Here is a 24,428-nt window from a genome sequence, read left to right as displayed (position 1 = left end):
GTCTACGGGGGAGAGCTGTGGGATGATGGTGTGGAAGGAAACCCCAGGAGTCAGTCCCACCACAACTGCTTACCTGGCAGGAGCTGTCTGAAAAACTACTCTGGAGTCTGGAGTCTAGAGGACACTGTGGAGCACCCAGGGAAGAGTGCGAGGAAGAGGCTGTCAACTGCAAGGAGTACTAAATTTCCCTTCCTACAGCAGCCGCCATCCCCCCCCCCCAGCCCCCGGCAGACGCAGTGGGGGCTGCAGTCCAGGCCCCTGGGGCAGCCCGGGTGCAACATGGAGACCTAGTCCTCTAAATTCTGGGGGCTGTGGCCTGACTGCCCATCACCACTGGGACCAGCAGGCTGAGGTCATGGGGGAACTGGCTCTGAGGGCAGCCACTGTGCCAAGTCCCTCAGGTAAAAGCCACAGAAGAGTCCTAACGAGGGGCGCCCTGCCCCCCCTTTTTATTCTTTTGATTTCCGTTCCTTGTTTGGGAGCAAGAATAGACTGGAAAACCACAAATTAGCTCCACCCTTCAATAACACCATCACTACAAAGCAAAAAACCTTAGGAATCCCAGGAGTGGGAGAACTAGATTTCCAGAGTTATAGCAAACCAATACTCAGAATGTCCAGTTCTCAGTAAAATTTAAAACCACACGAAGAAATAGAAGGTAGGGCCCATTCATATGGAAAAAAAAAAAAACTGCCAGAATCCATCCCTGAGAAGCTCATACATTGAAACATTAGTCAAACTCTTTAAATCAACCTCCTTAATTACGCCCAACAATCTGAAGGAATCCATATACAAAGAACTAAAGGAAATTAGGAAAATGTCTTAATAAACTAAAGGGATAGAAATTATGAAAAGGAACCAAACAAAATTTTGGAGTTGCAAAGTACAGTAATTGAAATGGAAAACACCTTAGATGGGTTTAATGGCAGATCTGAACAGGCAGAAGAATGAATCCATGAACTTGAAGATGAGACCTTAGAAATTATCTAGTGTTTTGGTTTGGTAAAGCTCATGAAATGCAGTATACCACATATGCACTGGCTTTTACAGTTCTAAGGCCATGATACTGTCCCAGTTAAGGCAACAGCAGGATGATACCTGCCATCCTCTCCTGGTTACCAGTGAGCAGAGGCACCTCTGTCGGGCAGTGAGGCCCATGACGACGCTGCTGGACCTTCTCTCCTGGGTTTTACTGCTTCAGATTCTGGCTTCTCCATCTCTGGCTTTTCTCTAACCTTCTCTGGGTGCATCTCTGTTCTCTGTGTGTCCTTCATTCTCTTATAAAGGACTCAAGTAAGAGGATTAAGACCCAATGGGGCAGGCCTCAGCTAAAATAACCAACTCAAAAGGTACCCCACAATAGGTCTGCACCCTCACAAAAGATTCAGAATGGACTGAAAGAACATGACCCTTTCCTGGGCAAACTACCACATCCAGTGTGAGGAGCAAAGAGCAAAAACAATGAAGAAAAATGAGCAGAGCCAGTGGGACCTGTGGGACACCATCAAGCAAACCAACATAGGCATCATTGGGATCCCAGAAGGACAGGGTAGGGGTGGGGTCGAAAAAGCATTTGAAGAAATAATGGCCAAAAACCTCCCCCATCTGATGAGACATGAATGTACACATCCAGCAAGCTTGATGATCTGCAAGGAGGACAAACTCTAGGAGATCTACATCAAGACGCCAAGTGAAGATGTCAAACTCCAAAGGCAAAGAGGATCGTGAAAGCAGCAGGAAAGAGGTGACTTAGTCCATATAAGTGTCCCTCATCAAAGCAGATTTCTCATCAGAAACCAAGGAGGCCAGAGGATGGTAGGAGGGAAATACTTACAGTTCTTAAAGGAAAAACTGTCAACAAATCCAACAAAATTATCTTTCAAAATGAAGGAGAAATGAAGAGATTTACAGATAGGCAGAAGCTCAAAGGGCAGTGCACCTGCGGCTCAGAGGGAGAGTTCTCGCCTGCTGTGCTAGAGACCTGGGTTCGATTCCTGGAGCCTGCTCATGCAAAAAAAAAAAGCTTAAAGAATTAATTACCAGAAGACCTGCCCTACAAGAAATGCTAGAGTCCTTCAGGTGAGGTTCTTTTACTTCTTTAGGCAATGACTCGAAGACACAAGGAGATAGGCAGAGCATGTACATGAATATACACAGGTAAATGTAAAATCCTGCATTATTGTAGATTTTATATTAAAAGCCTCCCATTGCAAAGTCATGGACAGGTGTGTGGTGGCCATCTCCCAGCCCTCGCTCACACCACCTCCTTTTATATCGTGTGGCACTGTTTCAGTCTGTTTCCATTCCACAACCTGGGAGATGTTAGGTCTAATGAAAAGGCAAGGCCCAACCTTAAACTCACAACCTGGGACCAAGCAGCCTCAGATGCTTCTCAGGCAGAAATTCTGAGGGGTGGGCCCCTGGGGTTGATGCATCCCTGCCTTTGGGCAGCACAAATCTGTCCCTCTTCTCTGATGAGAAGTGGAGTGTGGGGAGCTGCTGTCCATGTCTCTGACCCCAGCAATTTGGCCTCCCTGGGGCACCAGCCACGATGCGGTCTCTCCCTCTGCTCTTTGGGCCCTTTGTGCTGTGTAACAATGTGCTCATTTGCTGAAAATCTATTGTGCCTAAGCCCATGTTTCCCTGACACATGGCCAGCTGTGCACTCCCCAGCCTTTCATGACATAACAGGCAAATGTGTAAATAACAATGCTAATCTGTGGACATACAATCTCTGAAGATAAGATATGCAACAATAACAATACAAAGGGGAGAAGGACATATACAGGAGTAGAGAGTGTGTACAATACTGAAACTAAGTTGGTACTAGGTTATTCGTTTCAGATGTTCACTATAATTGTAAAGGCAACCACTAAGAAAATAAAAAAAAAAAAGGAAAAAATGAGGAAGAGAATTAAAATGGTATACTACAAAAAAGCAACTAAATACAAAAAGAGGCAGCACTGGAATAACTGAGGAACAAAAACATGGAAGACACACAAAAAATAAACAGCAACATGGCAGAAGTAAATTCTTCCTTTTCAGATATTACCTTAAATGTCAATGGATTAAATACCCCTAAAAATGGCAGAAATTGGTAGCCTGGGGGAAAAAATCTCTTCCAGACAAATACACTTTATATTTTTCTAGACAAATGCACTTTATATTCAAAGACACAAAGAGGTTGAAAGTAAAAGGTGGAAAAAACTACTTCACGCAAACAGTAATCAAAAGACCCAAGGTGGCTTATATTATTATCAGATAAAAGAGAGTTTAAGTAAAAAAAAAGTATAAGAGATAAAGAATGATATCATATATTGATAAAAGGTTCAATCCAGCAAGAAGAGAAAATGATTATAAATATACATGCACCTCACAATATACCCCCAAAATATAAAGCAAAAATTGACAGAATAAAAGGGGGAAGTAAGTATTTTACAAAAATTGTTGGAGACTTCAATACACCACTTTCAGTAACTGATAGAAACAATCTAACAGAAGATCAATAAGGAAACAGAAACTTTGAACAACACTATTAACCAATTACACCTAAAGGATGTATATAAAACATTCGCCCCCCCCCCCCCCACAGCAGAACACACATTCTTCTCAAACATACATGGAACACTTTCCAGGATAGATACTTTGTTATTCCACAAATCAAATACTAATAAATCTAAAATTTTCAAATCATACAAAGTATCTTCTCAATCCACAATGGAATAAAGCAAGAAATCAACAAGAAAAATCGGAAAATGTATAAATATGTGGAAATTAAACAACAAATGAATCAACAAGGAAGCTAGGAAATAACTTGAGATGAAGGTAAACAAAATCACAACACACTAAAACTTACAGGATGCAGTAAATACAGTGCTCAGAGGGAAATCTATAGCTCTAAATGCCTTAATTAAAAAAGATCAGAAATCAATAACCTACTTTCACATCTAAAGAAACTATAACAAGAAGAGAAAATTAAACTCAAAGTTAGGAGAAGGAAGGAAATAGTAAAGTTGAGAGCAGAGAATAGAAAAATAATAGAGAGAAAAATCAACAAAACCAAAATTGGTGGGTTCCCACCTGGCCAAGATGGCAGCGAAAGATATTCCAAGGAGCTATTCCGTCCAGTATCTTTGAATGGCGAACAAACATTGGCAGAGCCTTCTCCTCAAAACGACAAAATAATTAAAGGGGCGCAGTAACTAAGTGGGCGCCAGAGCAGGAGGCAGGTCTGAATGGGAAGAGGGACTCAGGCTGCCCTTGCTGGTCCACCTCTCCCTAGTGTGGCGTGCAGCTGCCTGCACAGCCCCCAGGGCCCTGGGCCCTACTCCCGGGGGCCCTGTAAATTGGTGCGGATTTGTCAGTGGCAGCTGTAAAGAACAAGCCAGGAAAGCTGTCTAGGAATCGCCTTCTCAGGAACCGCCTGAAGGCTCCCACGCTGTGGAAGAAACAGTGGCGTCTAAGTGGCCTGCTGTGAGTCGTGAAATAGAACACAAGGAGTGGGGGGAAATCTATTTCACATGGAAGAGAGGAGACGCTAGAACCCCTGCAAACAGGGGACCCCTAAAGCCATAAGCAAGCACAAGCCCAGGATAAGAGGCAAACTCAGAAAAGACAGAGGAGACCCTGCATTTCCCATTTGCCTTGGGCCGAACATCTTGATAGGAAAGCAAAGCTCTGAAGGAGAGCACCAGCCAAGGCAGAGCCAATTTTTAAAGACTGTGAAAGGCGTTTTGGGGGATTGGGTTTTTGCTAGCTGCCAGCACTCAAGGAAATCTCTGTCATAACAGTGGCTGGATACAAATTTAAGGAAGGAGACAGCTCAGGGACTAGATTCCAGAGTTAACATAATAAAACTTGACAACTGAAATCAGTGACTAAGAGCAGAAAGGAGAAAGAAACAAAAAGGGAATGGAATTCAAGAAGACTTGTCGAATACCATCAAGCATATCAGCCATACACATTATGGGAGTCCCAGAAGGAGAAGAAAGAGAAAGGACAGAAGGAATACTCAAAGAAATAATGGCAGAAAACTTCCCAAACTGAATGAAGGACATGAATACACACAGTCAAGAAACCCAACAAACCCCAAGCAGGATAAACTTGAAGAGAACCATACACACTCAGACATGTAGTAAACTGCCAAATGCCAGGGACACAAAGAGGGTTCTGAAAGCTACAAGAGAAAATCAACATATTATGTACAAGGGGAGTTCAAATAAGACTGAGTACTAATTTCTCAATAGAAACCATGGAAGAAGGCAGTCGGATAAAATATTAAAAGTGCTGAAAGAAAACCATTGCCAACCAGGAGTTTGTAATGGACCAGGCTGCCTTCCAACAATGAGGAAAGATTAAGACATTCACAAATAAATAAAACCTGAGGGCGTTTGGTGCCATTAGTCCTGCTCTACAAGCAATGCCAAAGGGAGCTGACTGAAGGGCTAAAGGAAAGGCCACCAGACAGTGGACCAAAGTAGCACAGAGAAACAATGACCCTTAAGGTAAAGGGAACCAAATGGGTAAGTAGGATACCAGCACTTTATTATTGTATTTCTGGTATGTAACTCCACTCTTACTTCTTAAAGAGTCTAAGATGGAAATACCTAAAAGTAATGATAAATCTGGCTCTGAACATGCAATATATAAAGATGTAATTTGCAACAAGTACAACAAAAAAGGCAAGACAGACAGGTATAGGAACAGTGTGTGTACGCTACTGAAGTTAAGTTGGGATCAAATGACACATAACTAGTATCAATTTAGATGTTAAATTGTAGCCCTGTGGTAACAACAAAGAAAACATATGAAAAATACGTACAGAAAGAAATGAGAAGAGACTCAGAATGGTACAATTATAAAAATCAAACAATTTGAAAGGAGGAATAGAGGGCCAAAAATAATTTTAATAATTGCAGAGATCAAAGAGCAAAATGGTAGAAGAAAGACCTGCATTATCAGCAGATAAAACTTTCTAGCCAAAGGACAAATCTTCTAGTCAAAAGGCAAAGATTTACAGAATGAATAAAAACCATGACCCAACTATATGCTGCTTACAAGAGACAACCAACCACCTTAAATTCAAAAATACAAGCATGTTAAAAAGGAAAGGATGTATTCTAGAGGCTACTCTTAGGCAAGCATCAGCTAGACATTGTTATTTACCATGATTTGCCAACTCCAACCAAAACCATTCCTGCCAACCCTAAAGAACACCCAGGGCTCTAGCTGAGATTCTACAAAAGTTCCATGCACTATGATTACTTACCAGAAACCTTCAACCTCCAGATGGGTTCCTAAGCCAGTCCTGAAATCGAGAGGGCCCAGCCTCTCCAAAACATCAACTGGTTTCATCCCCTTACCCTATACTATCAACAGCCATTGTCAACATGAAAAAGTTCGAATGGTCTCAAATACCCCTACAGATTGGGAGAAAGATAAAAGGAAAAGGTGGAGTTATAACAGAGAAGAAAGATAAAACAAATGAGCAGGAATGCTGAATCATTATGTTATTTCTTTTAGTCTCCAGTGTTTGGAGCAGCTAGAAGGAAAAACCTGAAATTGTGGAACTGTGACCCACACCAAACTCTGAAATCTGTTCTATAATCAATTGTTGAAGTGTGCTTTAAAATTTACTGCTTCTTTGTATATATGTTATTTTTCACAATAAAATACAAAGAAAAGGAAAGGATGGAAAAAACACACCATGTAAATTATAACCAAATGAGAAATGGCTCAGTCTTACAAATTTCTGACAAAACAGACTTCAAGTAAAAAACACAATAAGGGGGCCAAGATGGCAGCTTAACAAGGTGCGCACTTTAGTCTGTCCTCCAGAACAACTACTAAATAACCAGAAACAGTACAGAACAGCTCCTGGGGCCACGTCAGTGACCGGACACACAGCATACCCCAGTCTGGACCAGCTGGACCGACTGCGAGCCCACCCAGGACCGTGAGTTCCTCAAGCCATGGCAGCTGGCGCCCCTCCCCCACAAGCAGTTTCCCAGACAGGAAAAGAAAGAAACTTTACCTGCAACAGGTGCTGAGCCCAACCAAACACCAATTGTGTAATTAATGAACAAATTCTGACTACCAAAAATAGGCCCCCAGCTCAGGTGAACCTGGTCAAAGCAGAGGTCGCTCATTTTTGCCCCAGTGCCAAGGGGACAGGGCTGACGGGAAAAGAAAAAAGAAAAAAGAAAAAAAAAAAAAAAAGAAGGAAACAGAGGTTTTTGTGGCTGTGTTTCTACAAATGCTTGACTGCCTTTGAATACAGCAGTGCAGCTTCTCGGGCTGCAACCGCCCCAGGCACAGGCAGAAACAAGCTTGTTTGAGGGCTGCTCTGGAGTCTGTGCCTTTCCCAGGGGAGGGGTGAAGCCCAGCTCAGGTGGAATCCCTCCCTCAAGGATTCAGACACCAGGACTTGGTAATCTGAAGCCATTAAAACCAGCCTACAACCTCTCCTCTGTTTCCACCATGCCCCTGGCCCAGAGAGTCTGCCAAAGTTAAAGGTACCACATCATCTTATGCTGGTGGGACCTGCAGGCAGACGAGCTCCACATACTGAGCAGGATAAGAAAAACAGAGTCCAGCTGTTTCAACCTGCTGGGTCTCACTCCTCAGGAAAACCAATGCAGGTGACTCTTTCCTCCTGATAGGAGGCCAGTTTGGTCTGGGAAAATCTGGCTGGGGTCTATAATATCTAAGCAGACCCTCCTAAGTGTGTGTGTGGGGAAGGCACCATACAAACAGGGCAAGAAACAAGAAAACAAGAACTGAAAAATTCTCCTCTGTTAAACAAAACTTAAGCTAGAGGTCCAGAAAAAGCTGAACTGAATATCAAAGAACAGAGAGACAACAAATTCATCCAGCAAGAAAACCCTAGGTAAAAGAAGTGAAAGCAATTTCCAGAATAAACTAATTAAGGTAATTAAATGCCTAGACACCAGCAAAAAATAACATATCACACTAGGAAAATTGAAGAGATGGCCCAGTCAAAGGAACAAACCAACAATTCAAATGACATATAGGAGCTGAAACAATTAATTCAGAATATATAAACAGACATGGAAAACCTCATCAAAAACCAAATCAATGAACTGAGGGAGGATATAAAGAAGGCAAGGAATGAACAAAAAGAAGAAATTGAAAGTCTGAAAAAACAAATCACAGAACTTATGGAAATGAAAGACAAGGTAGAAGAGACAAAAAAACAACGGAAACCTACAATGGTAGATTTCGAGAGACAGAACTTAAGATTAGTGAACTGGAGGGTGGAACATCTGAAGTCCGGCAAGAGAAAGAAAATATAGGGAAAAAAATGGAATAATATGAGCAGGGACTCAGGGAATTGAATGACAATATGAAGTGCACGAATATATGTGTTATGGGTGTCCCAGAAGGAGAAGAGAAGGGAAAAGGAGGAGAAAAACTAATGGAGGAAATTATCACTGAAAATTTCCCAACTCTTATGAAAGACTTAAAATCACAGATCCAAGAAGTGCAGCATACCCCAAAGAGAATAGATCCAAATAGACGTACGCCAAGACATTTACTAATCAGAATGTCAGAGGTCAAAGAGAAAGAGAGAATCTTGAAAGCTGTAAGAGAAAAGCAATCCATCACATACAAGGGAAGCCCAATAAGACTACGCGTAGATCTCTCAGCAGAAACCATGGAGGCAAGAAGACAGTGGGATGATATATTTAAAAATTACTAAAAGAGAAAAACTGCCAACCAAGAATTCTATATCCAGCAAAGCTGTCCTTCAAAAATGAGGGAGAAATTAAAATAATTTCAGACAAAAAAATCACTGAGAGAATTTGTGACCAAGTGACCAGCTCTGCAAGAAATAATAAAGGGAGCACTAGAGACAGATATGAAAAGACAGAAGAGAGAGGTGTGGAGAAGAGTGTAGAAAGGAAGACTATGAGTAAAAAGAAGGAAAATTAGATATGAGATATAAAATACAGAAAACAAAATAGTAGAAGAAAGTACTACCTGTGCAGTAATAACACTGAATGTTAATGGATTAAACTTCCCAATCAAAAGACATAGTCTGGCAGAATGGATTAAAAAACAGGACCCATCTATATGTTGTCTCTATTCAAAGGACATGAGGGCAAGGACACAAATGGACATTTGCACACCAATGTTTATAGCAGCATTATTTACAATTACCAAGAAATGGAAACAGCCAAATTGTCCATCAACAGACGGGTGGCTAAACAAACTGTGGCATATAAATACGATGGAATATTATGCAGCTGTAAGACAGAATGAAGTTATGAAGTATGTAACAACATGGATGGACCTTAAGGATATTATGCTGAGTGAGGTTAGCCAAAAACAAAAGGACAAATACTGTATGGTCTCACTGATATGAACTGATATTAGTAAATAAACTTGGAATATTTTGTTGGCTACAGAGACCATCAGGAGATAGAAATAGGGTAAGATATTGGGTAACTGGAGCTGAAGGGATACAGATTATACAACAGGACTGAATATAAAAACTCAGAAATGGACAGCACAATACTACCTAACTGCAATACAATTATGTTAAAACACTGAATGAAGCTGAATGTGAGAATGATAGAGGGAATAAATGAAATAAATGAAATCAGAAAGATAGACGATGAACATTGAGATGGTATAATCTAGGAATGCCTAGAGTGTATAATGATACTGACTAAATGTACAAATTTAAAAATGTTTTTGCAGGAGGAAGAACAAAGGAATGTCATTTTTGCAGGATGCTGCAAACAGATATTTTAAAGTTTCAACTTATGTGTGAGACTAAAGCAAAAAAATGTTTATTTGGTACAAAATTTATATTTTGACTAGTGCATCTCCTAATATAGCTTATGTAGATAGTTGCTTGAACAACATAAGTAACGGAACCGTGGGTAGGACATGAAATTTTGTTGGTTTGTCCAGAGTGATGCCCCGATGAATCCCAGAGTAATTTGATCAGTGAGCGGAAGTGTATTTGCAAAGTCCCTTCAGGGAATGGTGAGAACGGGGGAAAATTCAACCTCTCCAAGTTGAACCCTTGATATTCTGACTAGCAGTGTGGACAACCAAAGCTATAGGCTGAGCCCCCAGTCCTGGGGTTTGTTCATATGAAACTTAACCCCACAAAGGATAGGTCAAGCCTACTTAAAAGTAGGCCTAAGAGTCACCCGCAAGAGAACCTCTTTTGTTGCTCAGATGTGGCCTCTCCCTCCAGCCAACACAGCAAGCAAACTCACTGCCCTCCCCGTCTACGTGGGACATGACTCCCAGGGGTGTGGACCTTCCTGGCAACGTGGGACAGAAATCCCAGAATGAGCTGAGACTCAGCATCAAGGGATTGAGAAAACCTTCTTGACCAAAAGGGGGAAAAGTGAAATGAGACTAAGTGTCAATGGCTGAGAGATTCCAAACAGAGTTGAGAGGTTATCCTGGAGGTTATTCTTACGCATTAAGTAGATATCACCTTGTTATCCAACATGTAATGGAGAGGCTGGAAGGAACTGCCTGAAAATGTAGAGCTGTGTTCCAGTAGCCATGTTTCTTGATAATGATTGTGTAATGATACAGCTTTCACAATGTGACTGTGTGATTGTGAAAACCTTGTGTCTGATGCTTTTATCTACCTTGTCAACAGATGAATAGAACAGATGGAATAAAAATAAATAATACGGGGAACAAATGTTAAAATAAATTTAGTTTGAAATGCTAGTGATCAATGAAAGGGAGGGGTACGGGTTATGGTATGTAAAATGTTTTTTTCTGTTTTTGTTTTATTTTTCTGTTGTCTTTTTATTTCTTTTTCTGAATTGGTGCAAATGTTCTAAGAAATGATCATGACAATGAATATGCAACAATGTGATAATATTGTGAATTACTGATGATACATGTAGAGCGGAATGAGCATATATTCAGGATGTTTGTGTTTCTTTCTTGCTATTTTTTTTAATTAATAAAAAATTAAAAAAAAACACAGTAAGGGACAAAAAAAGGTCACTATTATATAGAGACAAATAGGGCAAATTCAAGAAGAAGCAAATAATGACTGATTTGAAGGGAGAAATAGATAATTCCATATTAATAGTAGGAGTCTTCAATACACCACATTCAATAATGCATGGGTAGTCTAGACAGAAGATCAACAAGGAAAATAGATGATGTGAATGACACATAAATCAACTAGACTTCTATAGCACACTTTATCCAATAGCAATCAAAAGCATATTCTTTTCTAGTACAAGGGTCATCCTCCAGAAAAGACCATATGTCAGGTCACAAAACACGTATAAATAAAATTTTAAATACTGAAATCACACAATATATTTTTTTCCAACCACAATGGAATTGATACAGAAGGTGCAATGGAAAAATTCACAAATCTGTTGGAAATTAAACAACGCACTCTTAAACAACCAAAGGGTCAATGAAGAAATCATAATGGAAATTAGGAAATACCCTGAGGCAAATAAAAAGGAAAACACAACATAGCAAAACTTAAGTGATGCAGCAAAGGCAATGCTAAGAGGATGATTTAGTCATAAATGCTTATATTAAAAAAGAAGAATGATAAAACCAGGGACCTAACTTCACAACTGGAGGTAATAGGAAAAAAAAAGAGGAAACTAAATCCAAAGGGAGCAGAAGGAAGGAAATAACAAAGATTAGAGTGGATATAAATGAAATAGAGAATTAAAAAACCAAGAGCACCCACCAAACTAATAGATGGTTCTTTGAAAAGATCAATGAAATTCACAAATCTTTAGATGGATTAGTGAAGAAAAAAAGAGAGGACGTAAATAATTAGAGTAAAAAAATAAAGAGGGAGACATTACCAACCCCCTAAAATAAAAATAACTATAAGACAATACTATGAACAATTGAATACTACAAATTAGACAGCTTTGATGAAATGGGCAAAGTCTTAGAAACACAAAACTACCTATACTGACTCAAGAAGAAATCGAAGATCTCAACAAACGAATAACAAGTGGAGAGACTCAATCAGCAGTCGAAAAACATGATAAAGGGCATATGTGAAGAACCCAGAGGTAATATCACAGTCAGTGGTGAAAGACTGAAAACCTTTTATCTAAGATCAGGAACAAGACAAGGATGCCCACTGTAACCACTGTTTTTCAACATTCTACAGGAAGTTCTAACCAGAGCAATTAGGCAAGAAAAGGAAATAAAAGGCATTCAAATGTCCTTCTATATAGAAGGAAAGGTGTATTTTAACTGGGCTTTCACATCTGATGATTGTTATTTATAATTTCTTTTTTTATATAACATATAACTCCATTCCCATTTTCAGATTATATATTTCCAGATTATATATTCCCATTCCCAGATTATATTTTGAAATAATTTGTAACTACATTCCCAGTTCCAGATTATACAAGTGCTAAGAAACACAAGGATATGGAATTAAAGAAAAAATTTTAAAGATGTGAAGCTAAGTGCATACAACACATTATGTGAGACTGTGGGAAAGTGTTCTGGTAATTGAAAGGTTTTAGCTAAAGTTCTGTTAGTCATCCTTGTCCTTGTCCATGTTTAAGACACACACTAAGTCACTGAAGTTGAAGTTCCCCATTTGGCTCATGGTCCTTCGCTGCATGGTTTATCCACCTCCCTGTCTGCAATCCAATCTCCCTTGGTTGGGGAAGGTTTCTCACATAATCCTTCTGGAGGGTCCCTGTTTCTCATGCATCAAAACAAGCAAAAGAATTCTGACATCTACTAAGTCCATGCCATTCACCTTCCCACCAAGCACAATCAGGAGCATGGCAAAATTTATAGGACCTAGACCCTTATTCTTCATAGTATAAAGGTATACATAAGTTGCATGGGGGGCCAGGAGTCGCCATGGATTGCAGTATTACATGTTCATTGGATAAGTGTTGTCCATTATTATCCTGTTGAGAAACTACTGAGGCCAGGTTCCTGAAGTTTTCCACTATCACCTCCTGTAGAGTTTCCTCTGAGCAAGATCCAGCAAAGCCCACTCACTCTACCTGGGTAAAGGCCATGGCCACATCCTCAAAGACCACTGAGTCCATTTCCCCTATTTGCAGATGACATGATCCTTTATGTAGAAAGTCCTGAAAAATGTACAATAAAGCTACTAGAGATAAGAAATGAATTCAGCAAAGTGGTGGGGTATAAGATCAACACGCAAAAGAATCAATCATGTTTCTATACACTACTGAGCAATCTGAGGAGGAAACCAAGAAAAAAATTCCACACATAATGGCAAATAAAAGAATCAAATATCTAGGAACAAATTTAATCAAGGATGTAAGAGAGTTATACATGGAAAACTACAAAACTTTGCTAGAAGAAATCAAAGATCAAATAATGGAAGAACATTCCTTGCTCATGGATTGGAAGGCTAAATATTGTTAAGATGTGAATTCTACAAAATGATATACAGATGCAACATAATCCTAATCAAAATTCCAACAGTCTTCATTGCAGATATCTTAAAGCCAATCATCAAATTTATTTGGAAGGGTAATGGGCCCAAAATAGCCAAAATCATCTTCATAAATCAGAATGATTCTTGAATTTGTTGATTGATTCTTGATTCCTGAATTTAAAAATTACAAAACTACTGTGGTCAAAACAGCTTGGTACTGACACAAGAATACAGATGCATGCAATGGAATGTAACAGAGTTCAGAAATAGATCTCCACATCTATGGCCAATTGATCTTTGACAAGGAACCCATGTCCAATCAATTGGGAAAGAACAGTCACTTCAACAAATGGTGCTGGGAGAACTAGATAAAATTATATACAAAAGAATGAAAGAGGACTTCTATTACAATACTATATATAAAAATTAACTCAAAATTGTTCCAAGACCTAAATATAACCAGAATTATAAAGCTCCCAGAAGAAACCTTAGTGAAGCATCTTTAGAATCTTGTGTTAGGCACTGGTTTCTTAGACTTTACACCCAAAGCACAAGCAACAAAAGACAAAATAGACAAACGGGAATGCATCGAAATTAAGCAATTTTGTACATCAAAGGACTTTATCATGAAAGTGAAAAAGACAACCTACCCAATGGGAGATAACATTTGGAAACCACATATCTGAAAAGGGTTTAACATTCAGAATATATAAAGAAATTCTACAATTCAACAATAAAAAACAAAAAGACAAACAGCCCAATTAAAAAATTGGCAAAAGGCTTGACTAGTGTGCCGATTTGACTCTGTCGAGTACCCCAGAAAAACCAAGTTCTTTAATCCTCATTTAACGGTTGGGTGGGATCTTTTTATTGTTTCCATGGAGATATGACCCATCTAATCGTGGGTGGTAACTTTTGATTAGGTGGTTTCCATGGAGATGTCTCTACCCATACAAGGTGGGTTTGCTTATGGAAGCAAGCCCTTTAAGAGGGAAACATTTTGGAAAAAGCTCAGAGCCACAAGAACCAACAGAGCCCATACAGCCAGAGACCTCCAGAGATGTACAAGGAAAATGCCCCTGGGAAAGCCTTATGAAATGAGAAGATAAAGTTAGCAGATGTTGTCATGTGCTTCCCAGGTGACAGAGATGTTCTGGACCCATCAGCCTTTCTTGAATCAAGGTATCTTTCCCTACATGCCTTAGTTTGGACAGTTTCATGGCCTTAGAACTGTAAACTTCCAACTTAATAAATTCCCCTTTTTAAAAGCCACTCTGTTTCTGGTATATTGCATTCCAGCAGCCTTTACAAACTAAAACAAATAGACATCTCTCCAAACGGTATATACAAATGGCCAAAAAGCATATGAAAAGATGGTCAACATCATTAGCTATTAGGGAAATACAAAACAAAACTACAATGAGATATCATTTCAAACCTACTAGAATGGTTGCCATTAAAAAAACACAAAATTATAAGTTTTTGAGAGGATGCAGAGAAATATGAACACCCATTCACTGCTGTGGGAACATAAAATGGTGCAGATGCTGAGGCATTTTGGCGATTCTTTAGAAAGTTAAGTATAGAATTACCATGAGTGGTAGTTTGAAGCTGTTATGTACCCCAGAAAAAGCCATGTTCTTTTGTCCACTCCTGAGGGGGCAGACCTATTGTGGGTGGGACCTTTTGATTATGCTATTTCAATTGATATTTAACTCACCCCAGTCAAGGCGAGTCTTAATCCCCTTACTGGAGTCCTTTATAAGAGGATAAAATACATATAGAAGCTAAGGGATGAAATTAAGAGATGCTCACAAAAAAGCCCCAGAAATGCTGAGAGCGGAAGCCGTTGAAGCTATAAGCTGAAAGCAATGAAACCCAGGAGGGAAGGACCAGTCATGGGGCCTTCCCATGTGTCAGAGGTGTCCCAGATGCCAGCAGCCTGTCTTCAGAGTCCAGGTATCATCCTGTTGATGCCTTGAGTTGGACATTTTCACAGCACAAGAATTATAAATTGTAAATGTAAGTTAATATATCCACATTGTAAAAGCCAACCCATTTCTAGTATATAGCATCTCGTCTGCATTAGCAAACCAGAGCACCATGTGACCTGGAAATACCACTTCTAGGAATACACCCAAAGGAACTGAAAGCAGGATCTTGAATAGATCAATATGTGATGTTCACAGCAGCATTATCTGCAGTTGCCAAAATACGGAAGCAGTCCAAGTGTCCATTAATGAATGAATGAATGAATGAATAACATGTGGTATATATGTATAATAGAATATTATTCAGCCGTAAAAAGGAATGAACTTCTGATACATGTGACAACACGGATGACCCTTGAAGACATCATGCTGAGTAAAATAAGCCAGACACAAAAGAACAAATATTGTATGATCTCACAGATATGAAATAATTAGAATAAGCAAACTTATAGGGTCAGAATCTAGAGTATAGGTTACCAGGGGCCAGGCTGGGGAAGGGAATGGAGAGTTAATGCTTGAGTTATACAGAGTTTCTGTTTGGGTTGACTGCAGTTTTAGTAAAAGATGATAGTGATGATAGTACAGTATTGTGAATATAATGAACAGCACTGAATTATTTATGTGAATGTGGTTAAAAGAGGAAGTATATTAGGTTGTATATATGTTGCTAGAATAAAAATTTCAACAGCCACAATGAACTTGATTGTAAACCATGGACTACAGTTAACAGTGAAGTTATAAGAAAATTCTTTCATGAATTGTAACAAAAATACCACACTAATGCAAGATGTTACTAATAGTGTGGTACATGAGGGACTCTGTATTTTATATATTTTATGCATGATTTTTCTTAAATCTACAACTTCTCTAATTTTTTTTAAACTTAACAAAATACTCACAAACTGAATCCAACAGCACCTAAAAGGATTATACACCATGAACAAGTAGGATTTACTTTTAGGTATGCAAGGATGGTTTGATAAAATCCAACATCCTTTCATAATGAAAACACTCAGAAAATTAGGAATAGAAGGAAAATTTCTCAATATGATAAAGGGCATTTATGAAAAACCCACATCATACTCAATGGTGAAAGACTGAAAGCTTTTCCCCTAAGATGGAATAAGACAAGGATGCCCAATGTCACCACTGTGACTCAACACTGTACTGCAAGTTCCAGCCAGAATAGTCAGGCAAGAGAAATAAATAGAAGACATGCAAATTAGAAAGGAAAAAGACAAATGATCTCTATTCACAGATGACATTATCCTATATTTAAAAAATCCAAGAATCTACAAGAAAGCAACTAGAACTAACTTAGCAAAGCTGCAGGTGTTTCTATACAACAGTAATGAACAATCTGAACAGGAAAGTAAGAAAAATAATTCCATTTACAATAGCATCTAAAAGAATAAAATAGTCAGGAATAAATTTAACCAAGGAGGTGAAAGACTTGTACACTGAAAGCTATAAAACAATGCTGAAAGAAATGAAAGAAGATCCAAATAAACAGAAAGAACCCATTTTCAAGGAGTGGAAGATGTAATGTTGTTAAGATGTAAATACATCTAAAATGATCTACAGATTCAATGCGATTCTTATAAAAATTCCAGCAGCCTTCTGCAGAAGAGGAAACACTGATCTTCAAATTCATATGGAATTGCAAGGGGCCCCAAAACCATACTGAAAAATAATAGCACGGTTAGAGAACTTGTACTTATTGATTTCCAAACCTACTACCAAGTGACAGTAATGAAAACAGTGTGATACTAGTATAAGCATAGGCACATAGACAATAGAATAAAATGGAGAGTCCAGAAATAAACCCGCACATTGATGGCCAGTTGATTTTGAATAAAGCAACAAAGTCCATTTAATGAAGAAAACAGTCTGACAAATTGGGCAGTGACAACTGGAAATCCACATGTAAAAGAATGAGTTTGACTCAAACTGAAAATGGGTCAAGAATCTAAATATAAGAGCTAATACTATAAAACTTTTAGAAGAAATCATAAGGTCCCAGGACTTCATATTAGGTAATGTGTTTTTAGACTGTATACTAAAAGTACAAGCAACAAAAGAAAAACTAGATTTTATCACAATTTAAAACTTTTGTACATTAAAGGACATCACCAAGAAATTGGAAAGACAATCTACAAAACAGGACAAAAATAAGCAAATTGTAAATCTGATAAGAGTTTAATATCCAGAATATATCAAGAACTTCTACAACTCAAACACAAAATAGCCAACCATCTAATTAAAAAAATGGGCAAAGGATTTGAATACACATTTCTCCAGAGAAGATACACAAACGGCCAATAAGCACATGAAAAGACACTCAACATCATTACCCATTAGAAAGATGCAAATTGTGAGCACGATAAGACACCACTGCACCCCTCTAGGATGACTATGACCTAAAGACACTGAAGATAATGTGTTGGCGAGGACGCAGAAGAAGGAGCCCTTGACGTTGCTGCTGGGAATGTAAAATGGTGCAGCTGCTGTGCAAAACAGTTTGGTGGTTCCTCAGAAAGTTAAACACAGAACTACCATATGACCTGGCAAGCTCACTCCTAGGTATATACAGAAAAGAACTGAAAGCAGTGACTCAAAAGATATTTGTCCGCCATTGTTAAGAGCAACATTATCACAATTACGAGGTCTACCTTTGGCCTATGAAGGGATAAACAAAACGTGGTGTATCATACAATGGAAGATGATTCCATCAGAAGAGCAAGGAAGCATGGGTAACGCTACAACATGGAGGAACCTTGAAGACATCATGTTGAGTGAAGTAAGCTAGGTACAAAAAGACAACTAACGTTTGATTTCCTATATGAAATACTTAGAATAAGCAAGCTCATGGAATCAGAAATCAGAACAGTGGTTATTGAGGGTGGGAGAGTGGGGAGCTGTTCCTAAATGAGTGTGCGTTTTGTTTGGGATGATGAAAATAGTCTGGAAATAGTGGTGAAAGTTACAGAGTATTGTCTTTATGTCAAAGAACTGTCCACTTAAAATGGCTTAAATGATACTTATGTTACGTGTATTTTCACTGTTTTAGTTTGCTAAAGCTGCCGGAATGCAACATACCAGAAATAGTATGTTTACACAGAGGATTTATTAAATTACAAATTCACAGTTCTAAGGCCATAAAAAAGTCCAAACTAAGGCATCCAGCGAAAGATACCTTGACTCGAGAAAGGCTGATGCCTGTCAGCTGGGAAGGCATGTGGCTGGCGTCTGCTGATACTTGCTCGCAGTTCCGCTGCTGTCAGTTTCTGATTTCAGTGGTTTCCTCTCTAAGCGTCTGTGGGCCTTCATCTCACTGCCCTGTGTTCTGACTTGCTCAGCATCTCAGGGAAGGCCCACGTCTAGGCATCTGCACTCTCTGTAAGTACTCCAAGCATTCCAAAATGTCTGTGTCTCTGTCAGCTCTGAAGCAGCTATGCTTTTCCAAAATGCCTCACTTTTTGAAGGACTCCAGAAAACTAATCAAGACCTACCTTGAATGGGTGGAGTCACATCTCCATCTAATGGACAGTGGGTAATCAAAGGCTCCACCCTAAACAATAGTTCTGGCTCCACAAGACTGAATCAGGATTGAAAGAAAATGGCTATTCTGGGGTATAAAACAGTTTCAAACTAGCACAAGCACAATTTAAAAAAAAAGAAAGAAAAAAGTTAAGAAGAAAATCATTTTTAAAAATCGAAGGAGAAATGTTCTTTCATTATAGAAATGCTCACACAATACTCTCTAATTGATATCATACCTGCCTTCTCCTCGTCCCGAGACCAATGTACCTAGCTGTGTAATAGCCCAACTTACACTCAAAGCCCCTGTGACAAAATCTGGAGAGAAGCACCTACTGCTGCCCGTGTCTGTGCTAGGCCCTCATGAGCCTGGGTGTGTCTGCTCAGGAGGCCTGGAGATTCAGAGCTCAGCGACTGCTGGGCATGCCCACAGCAAGCCTTTGGCAGGTGCATGTGCCCTGCCCTTCTCCCAGGCCACTGCTGGCCCCTAGCCCCAGTCTGCTTGGGTCTGTTTGCACTCCACCTCCCAGAGACTGCAGCAGGCCTCGAAACAAAACAAAATAATCCTTATTCCCAGAAAGATGTCAGAGATAAGTGTTGACAGGAGCAGGCTGCAGGGTGGTAGGCCACAGCCTGATGTGGTTTCTAAGTAAAAGAAAAGTCTGGAAGAGTGGAACGGAGGGTATCTGCTGGTGTTGGACCAAGTGACCATCACTTCCCTTGGTCCTAGGCCAGCACCCCGTGTGCTGGAGGCTCCAGTCTGGGGAGATCAGGAGCAATGAGAAGTAGGGGACATGCGTCTACAGCCCACCCTATGCAGCCGAGATATTCTGCACCCCTGGGAAGCCTGCAGTCAGCTGAGAATAAGCTGCCACACATAGGAAGTGTAGAAGGAGAGGAGCTCCGAGGGCACAGGTGGCTCCCAGGAAGGGGTGCATCCTGAAGCAGACAGTCCCATGGCTTGAGAGCTCAGTGTGAGGTCCTCAAATCAATGCCAAGTGAGTGAATGAGTGTGTCCAGTCTGGGCTTGTGGGGTTCTACATGGCAGTTGGAAATCTGGGTGGGGATGTCAAACAGGGGGCGCAGAGGAGAGTCCAAAGCCGCAAACATGAGTTGGGGTGCTCAGGAGCTGGTAACTGAGGTGGGGGTAGAGTAGAGTGAGGAGCAAGAGGACCTGGGTTTTTACAGATGGGGTGAAGGAGTCCGAAGAGAAGGAGCCAGAGGTCAGTGTGGCTGACCAGTGAGCCTAAGAAAGCAGAGTTCTCTAAGAGGTTGGCAGAAGGCCTGGGGACCTCGGGGAGATTCAGCGATAGCCCACAGCAAGATGGCTGTTTTTTTAAAATAAGGGGCAGGGAAGTGGGAGTGGGGAACAGGATGACTCTATTCCCACCTTGGACCCTGAAAGCAGAGACAAAAGGAAGCAGGGAGCCATGCCTTCCTGGGAGGACAGACTGGGCAGTCAGGGTCAGAGGCCCTGTGGGATTCAGGAGGCAAGGAGGATGAAGCAGGGAAGAAAAGCGCTTTCCTGGGCTCATAGACCCCTGCCACAGCCTGTGGGCTGGTTTCTGCAACTGCCACTGACAGCTGTGGCTCTCGGGCCACCCAGAGCATGCAAGAGCTGGTTCTACCACTACAGAGCCAAAGACTCACATCTCTGGAAAGGCAGCTATAGCTGCCAATTGCATAATTGCATATTAGGTTCACTGAGAAATGCAAAGGTGCTGCTGGGAACTAACAGCCTGTGGCTGGTGGCAGGGTCCCAGCAGGGCATTAGCAAGGGCAGAAGCACCAGGAGAGCCTGACAGACTCTGGAAGAGGCCCTGGTGTCACCAGCTCCTGCACCTCCCAGGTGCCTCCCCCTTGCCACAGGTGCGAAGACCCGTGAAGACAAGCCCAAGGGCCTGCCTGGCGGGGCCAGGACCCAGTCTGCCTAGGAGCCCACAGCCCCCCACAACAGCCCAGAGCACAGATTCAAAGAGTTGCACCCGGATGCACCAGGCTCCGAGATTGCTGTCCTTGCCCTCCCTTCCAGGGGTGGAAGGGCTGCAAGCAAGGAAGCAGACACACTGGAGCAGAGGGAGCAGGAGAGGACCCCATTAGAGCATGCACCCTGAGGCAAGGCCCTGCAGGAGGTGAGATGGCAGGTGGGTGTTGGGAGAAGAGGGGGTGGGACCCCGTGCTGGTGAGGCAGCCAGGAGGGGTCCGCATATGTGGGTAGATAAACAGCCTACAGGAGTGACTTTCAGGGACGGATGGGGCCCGTTTCTCCCATGCTCCTCTAGATGTTCATGGGCGACAAGGACGTGCATTCCCCCTTCCCCCAGCAAGCCGTCCCTCTCTGGGCTCTTGGGGTCCCCCTACTTTCTAGGGTTTCTGGGGGCCAAGATCCCGCATGGCTGCAAGCAGCAAAAGCCGGGATGGCAGGAGGAGGAGAAACCATGCTTCTGACACTGACAGAAGGGCCGGCAGAGGCTGAGTGGACTCGATGCTTCCCCGGGCCCTCTCAGTGAGACGCTGCCCGGGGCTGCCTCTGGCCTCTGCACTTTGGGCTGCTCCTTCTTACTCAAGGAAAAGAAAACTGATAAGAATGTCCTTTGGATGCCATATCTGGAAGAAATCACCACTTTTAAAGAGCGTCAACACACCAGCAGATTTTGTGTTGACAAGCAAAGCAGCACCTTTACCTGTTGGTTTCTGATCTCAGGTAATTCACCAAGTGACTGGCCCATAGGATGGGGCCCGTGTACGTCGCGAACGCTGTCAGGGACACGGCTGGGATCTCCACGTAACTGTCCAGGCCCACGAACCCGGCCGAGACGTCCACGGTGGCGATGTTGTTGGAGTTGCCCTGCAACACAGGGGCGGTGGCGCCAGGCCGGTCAGCATGGGCCTCGCACAAGGCACAGCCAAGGCGAGACGGCGTGGGCAGTGGGAGCAGGGCTCTGCCCTGCCCACTGAAGCTGCCCACCCTCACTCAGGGCCTGGAGGGATGGGGAACTCAAGACAGGAAAAACGCTACGCAAGTGTGACTGCACCGACAACCAGCAGGGCAGAGGCTTTTTTCCAAATCCAATGACTTTCCCTAAGATGCTCCCTCTGTGAAGGTGCATGTGGCCCTGGCTGGCCGGGCGGGGGACATTGGAGGTTGACAGGGTGGGCCTGTCCCAGACAGAAGACAAGCTGCTCACTGGACAGGCACAGTCAGATGGCTCCTGCAGCCAGCCTGGGGCAGCTCGCAGCAGGTGTCGCATCCCACATCTACACAGCCTGACCTCTCCCACGCTTCCAACCTCACAAGCTTGGCGGCACACACTCCGGTCCTTTACCCAGGACAGCTGAGGCCCTTCTCTGCACCGCGCTTCCAGCTCCCGTCTGAGGCCCCACAGGCGCTCCTGCCCTGAGCCCGGACTCTTCCTTTGGTTGGGGCATCGTCCACAGACCTGCCCTGCAGGCCCCTCCACCGTGCTCCAATGGCCCCATGTCACACTCACCTGCCTCTCAAAGATTTCAAGGAAGCCCATCTGCTCCCACCCTGTGCCTCCGTCTCAGCTCCCAGCACCTTTTCAGGAACCTCCATTGCTCGCCCTCCTCTTCCAGGTGCATGACTCACTGTCTCTGACTATTATCTGACCAGCTAATTCCCTGAGAAGTGGGCAGATGGTGGCAAAGCCGCCACTGCCCTCACCAAAGCGGTTTAGCCCCCAAGAGCACCACCATCCTTACAGCAGCTAAACCTTGTGTGCGGCATATCCTCCCCACAGTTCTCGTTTCATGGGTGAGGAAACTGAGGTTGAGAGATCCAGAGATCTGCTGGGGGCTGCCGGGCACTGCCCCTTCCTGGAGAGGGTCACTGGGCTAAGGTGGGGGGCAGCAAGTGTACAAGCTTTCCTTTCAAGGATGCGTGAGCAAGTGGAAGGAGAGAGATGGCAGGTGGGGGCTGGCTCTGCTGGACCTGGGGGTGCTTTCTGGGCTGCTCTGCTCTGCTTGTGCCTGCCTGGAGTTTGCTCCCCACCCTCGGACCTGCTGTGAGATCTGTCCACCTGCAACAAGGGCGGCTTCCTCTTGGGGCTCACTGCCATCAGACAGATGCTCTGGCTATGCTTGAAGCTGTCCCTGGATTTCACTCTCAACCTGCTGTGGACATGGGTCAACTCGGTGGTAGCAGTCTACACTGCAGAGAGGGTGACCCCTGACCCAGGGTCGTCACCATTGGGCAGCACGGCCACGGCTCAGTCACATTTACCCAGCTCCAAAGCCCACGCTCCAGACCAGGCTGCCCCACAAGCCATGGCCTTGTGCCTGCCTGGTGATTCCTGTGCAGGTGGAAGTCTTGGTGCCCAGGGCCAGCAAGAGACTTCCCTGGCCACCCGTGGCAGGTGCCCGGTGCTGGCATGCTCACTGCAGCTGTGAACACAGGTCTGCATGCCTAGAAGCATGCCTCACTTGCTGCTTTGGCTTCCGCCTGACTCTTCTCTGGTCAGAACCTGTTCTGCATTCATGTGTATGAGGGGAGCACAGCACTTTCCTGTGGCATCAGCATTCCCAGAAGACTTTCCTAAAAGGCAGTGATCGGCAGGGACAGGCAGAAAGGAATTCCAAGTAAGGAGAGTGGAAACTGAGATGACACAAACCACTTGGATATTTCTGAAATGAGCCCTTTTAACCAATATGTTAGCAGTAAATTGCCAAATATCCCAGTCTCTGCACAGGTGTGCAACTAGAACAAACAAGCGTGTGGCATGGACAGGAGGGTCCAGGGAGCCCTTCTCCTTGCCTCCCCCTGCCTCTCCCACTCTCTGGCTCACTTGGTGTTGAGTGTGAATCTGAAGTTCCCTGTGTGTCCTCTACCTCTCCCTCTACTTGCAAGGCTCATTTGTGCTGTCAGGTACAAGCCATGACCTTTGGAACATGGACAGGAGACACCAGGAAGACACAAAGAACTGCAGCTATCCAGGGCTGCTCTCAGAGGTCTGCAGGGCATGGGGCCCATGGGTCAGCTGCTGCCCCCACACAGGGACATTCGAAAGGGGCAGGGGCTGGAGAGGCAGAGGTCTCCAGACTGAAGACGGGAAACCCAGCTCAGAGCCATTAGGCAGCTTGTCTAACGACAGCCAGCCAGTCAGGGCCAGTGCTGGGGGTGACAGTGATAAGGCGGAGGAGGGACCATGCAGTCCAGGTGGAGGTGCTGGGGGCCACGATGCAACCGGATTCTTCCAAGGGCAGGAGCCGGACCTGGTGCCTCTACATCCAGGAGGGTAGGGTCTGGGGGTGCATGTGTGCAACCAGGTCTAGCTCAGGGGTCTGACAGGTCTTTAAAACTAAGCAAACTCATTACGATCCCATCGAGGGGAGGGGTAGACATTTGAGGTCACCCAGTGTCAACCACCCTGATGCCCAGGGGCAAAGAGCCACTGAGAGCACACTTATTTTATTCATCAAATAAAACAACAGGAAACATGATG

General features: G+C 42.9%; 1 protein-coding gene across 5 annotated transcripts in view; it reads right to left on the bottom strand.

Annotated features, from left to right (window-relative positions):
* The window catches only part of PIGG (phosphatidylinositol glycan anchor biosynthesis class G (EMM blood group)), an 80,033-nt gene that overhangs the window by 14,866 nt on the left and 40,739 nt on the right, over nucleotides 1-24,428 (bottom strand). For all 5 annotated transcript variants that reach the window (XM_077136161.1, XM_077136162.1, XM_077136158.1 and 2 more), the window contains one exon: nucleotides 21,651-21,814. In XM_077136161.1, coding sequence (XP_076992276.1) covers nucleotides 21,651-21,814 — 164 coding nt within the window. The remainder of the gene's footprint in view (nucleotides 1-21,650; nucleotides 21,815-24,428) is intronic.

Source organism: Tamandua tetradactyla, chromosome 19 (genome assembly GCF_023851605.1).
Source record: "Tamandua tetradactyla isolate mTamTet1 chromosome 19, mTamTet1.pri, whole genome shotgun sequence".
Taxonomy (NCBI): Eukaryota; Metazoa; Chordata; class Mammalia; order Pilosa; family Myrmecophagidae; genus Tamandua; species Tamandua tetradactyla.
Note: the sequence above shows the minus strand (reverse complement) of the source record. Positions and strands in the feature narration are given on the sequence as shown.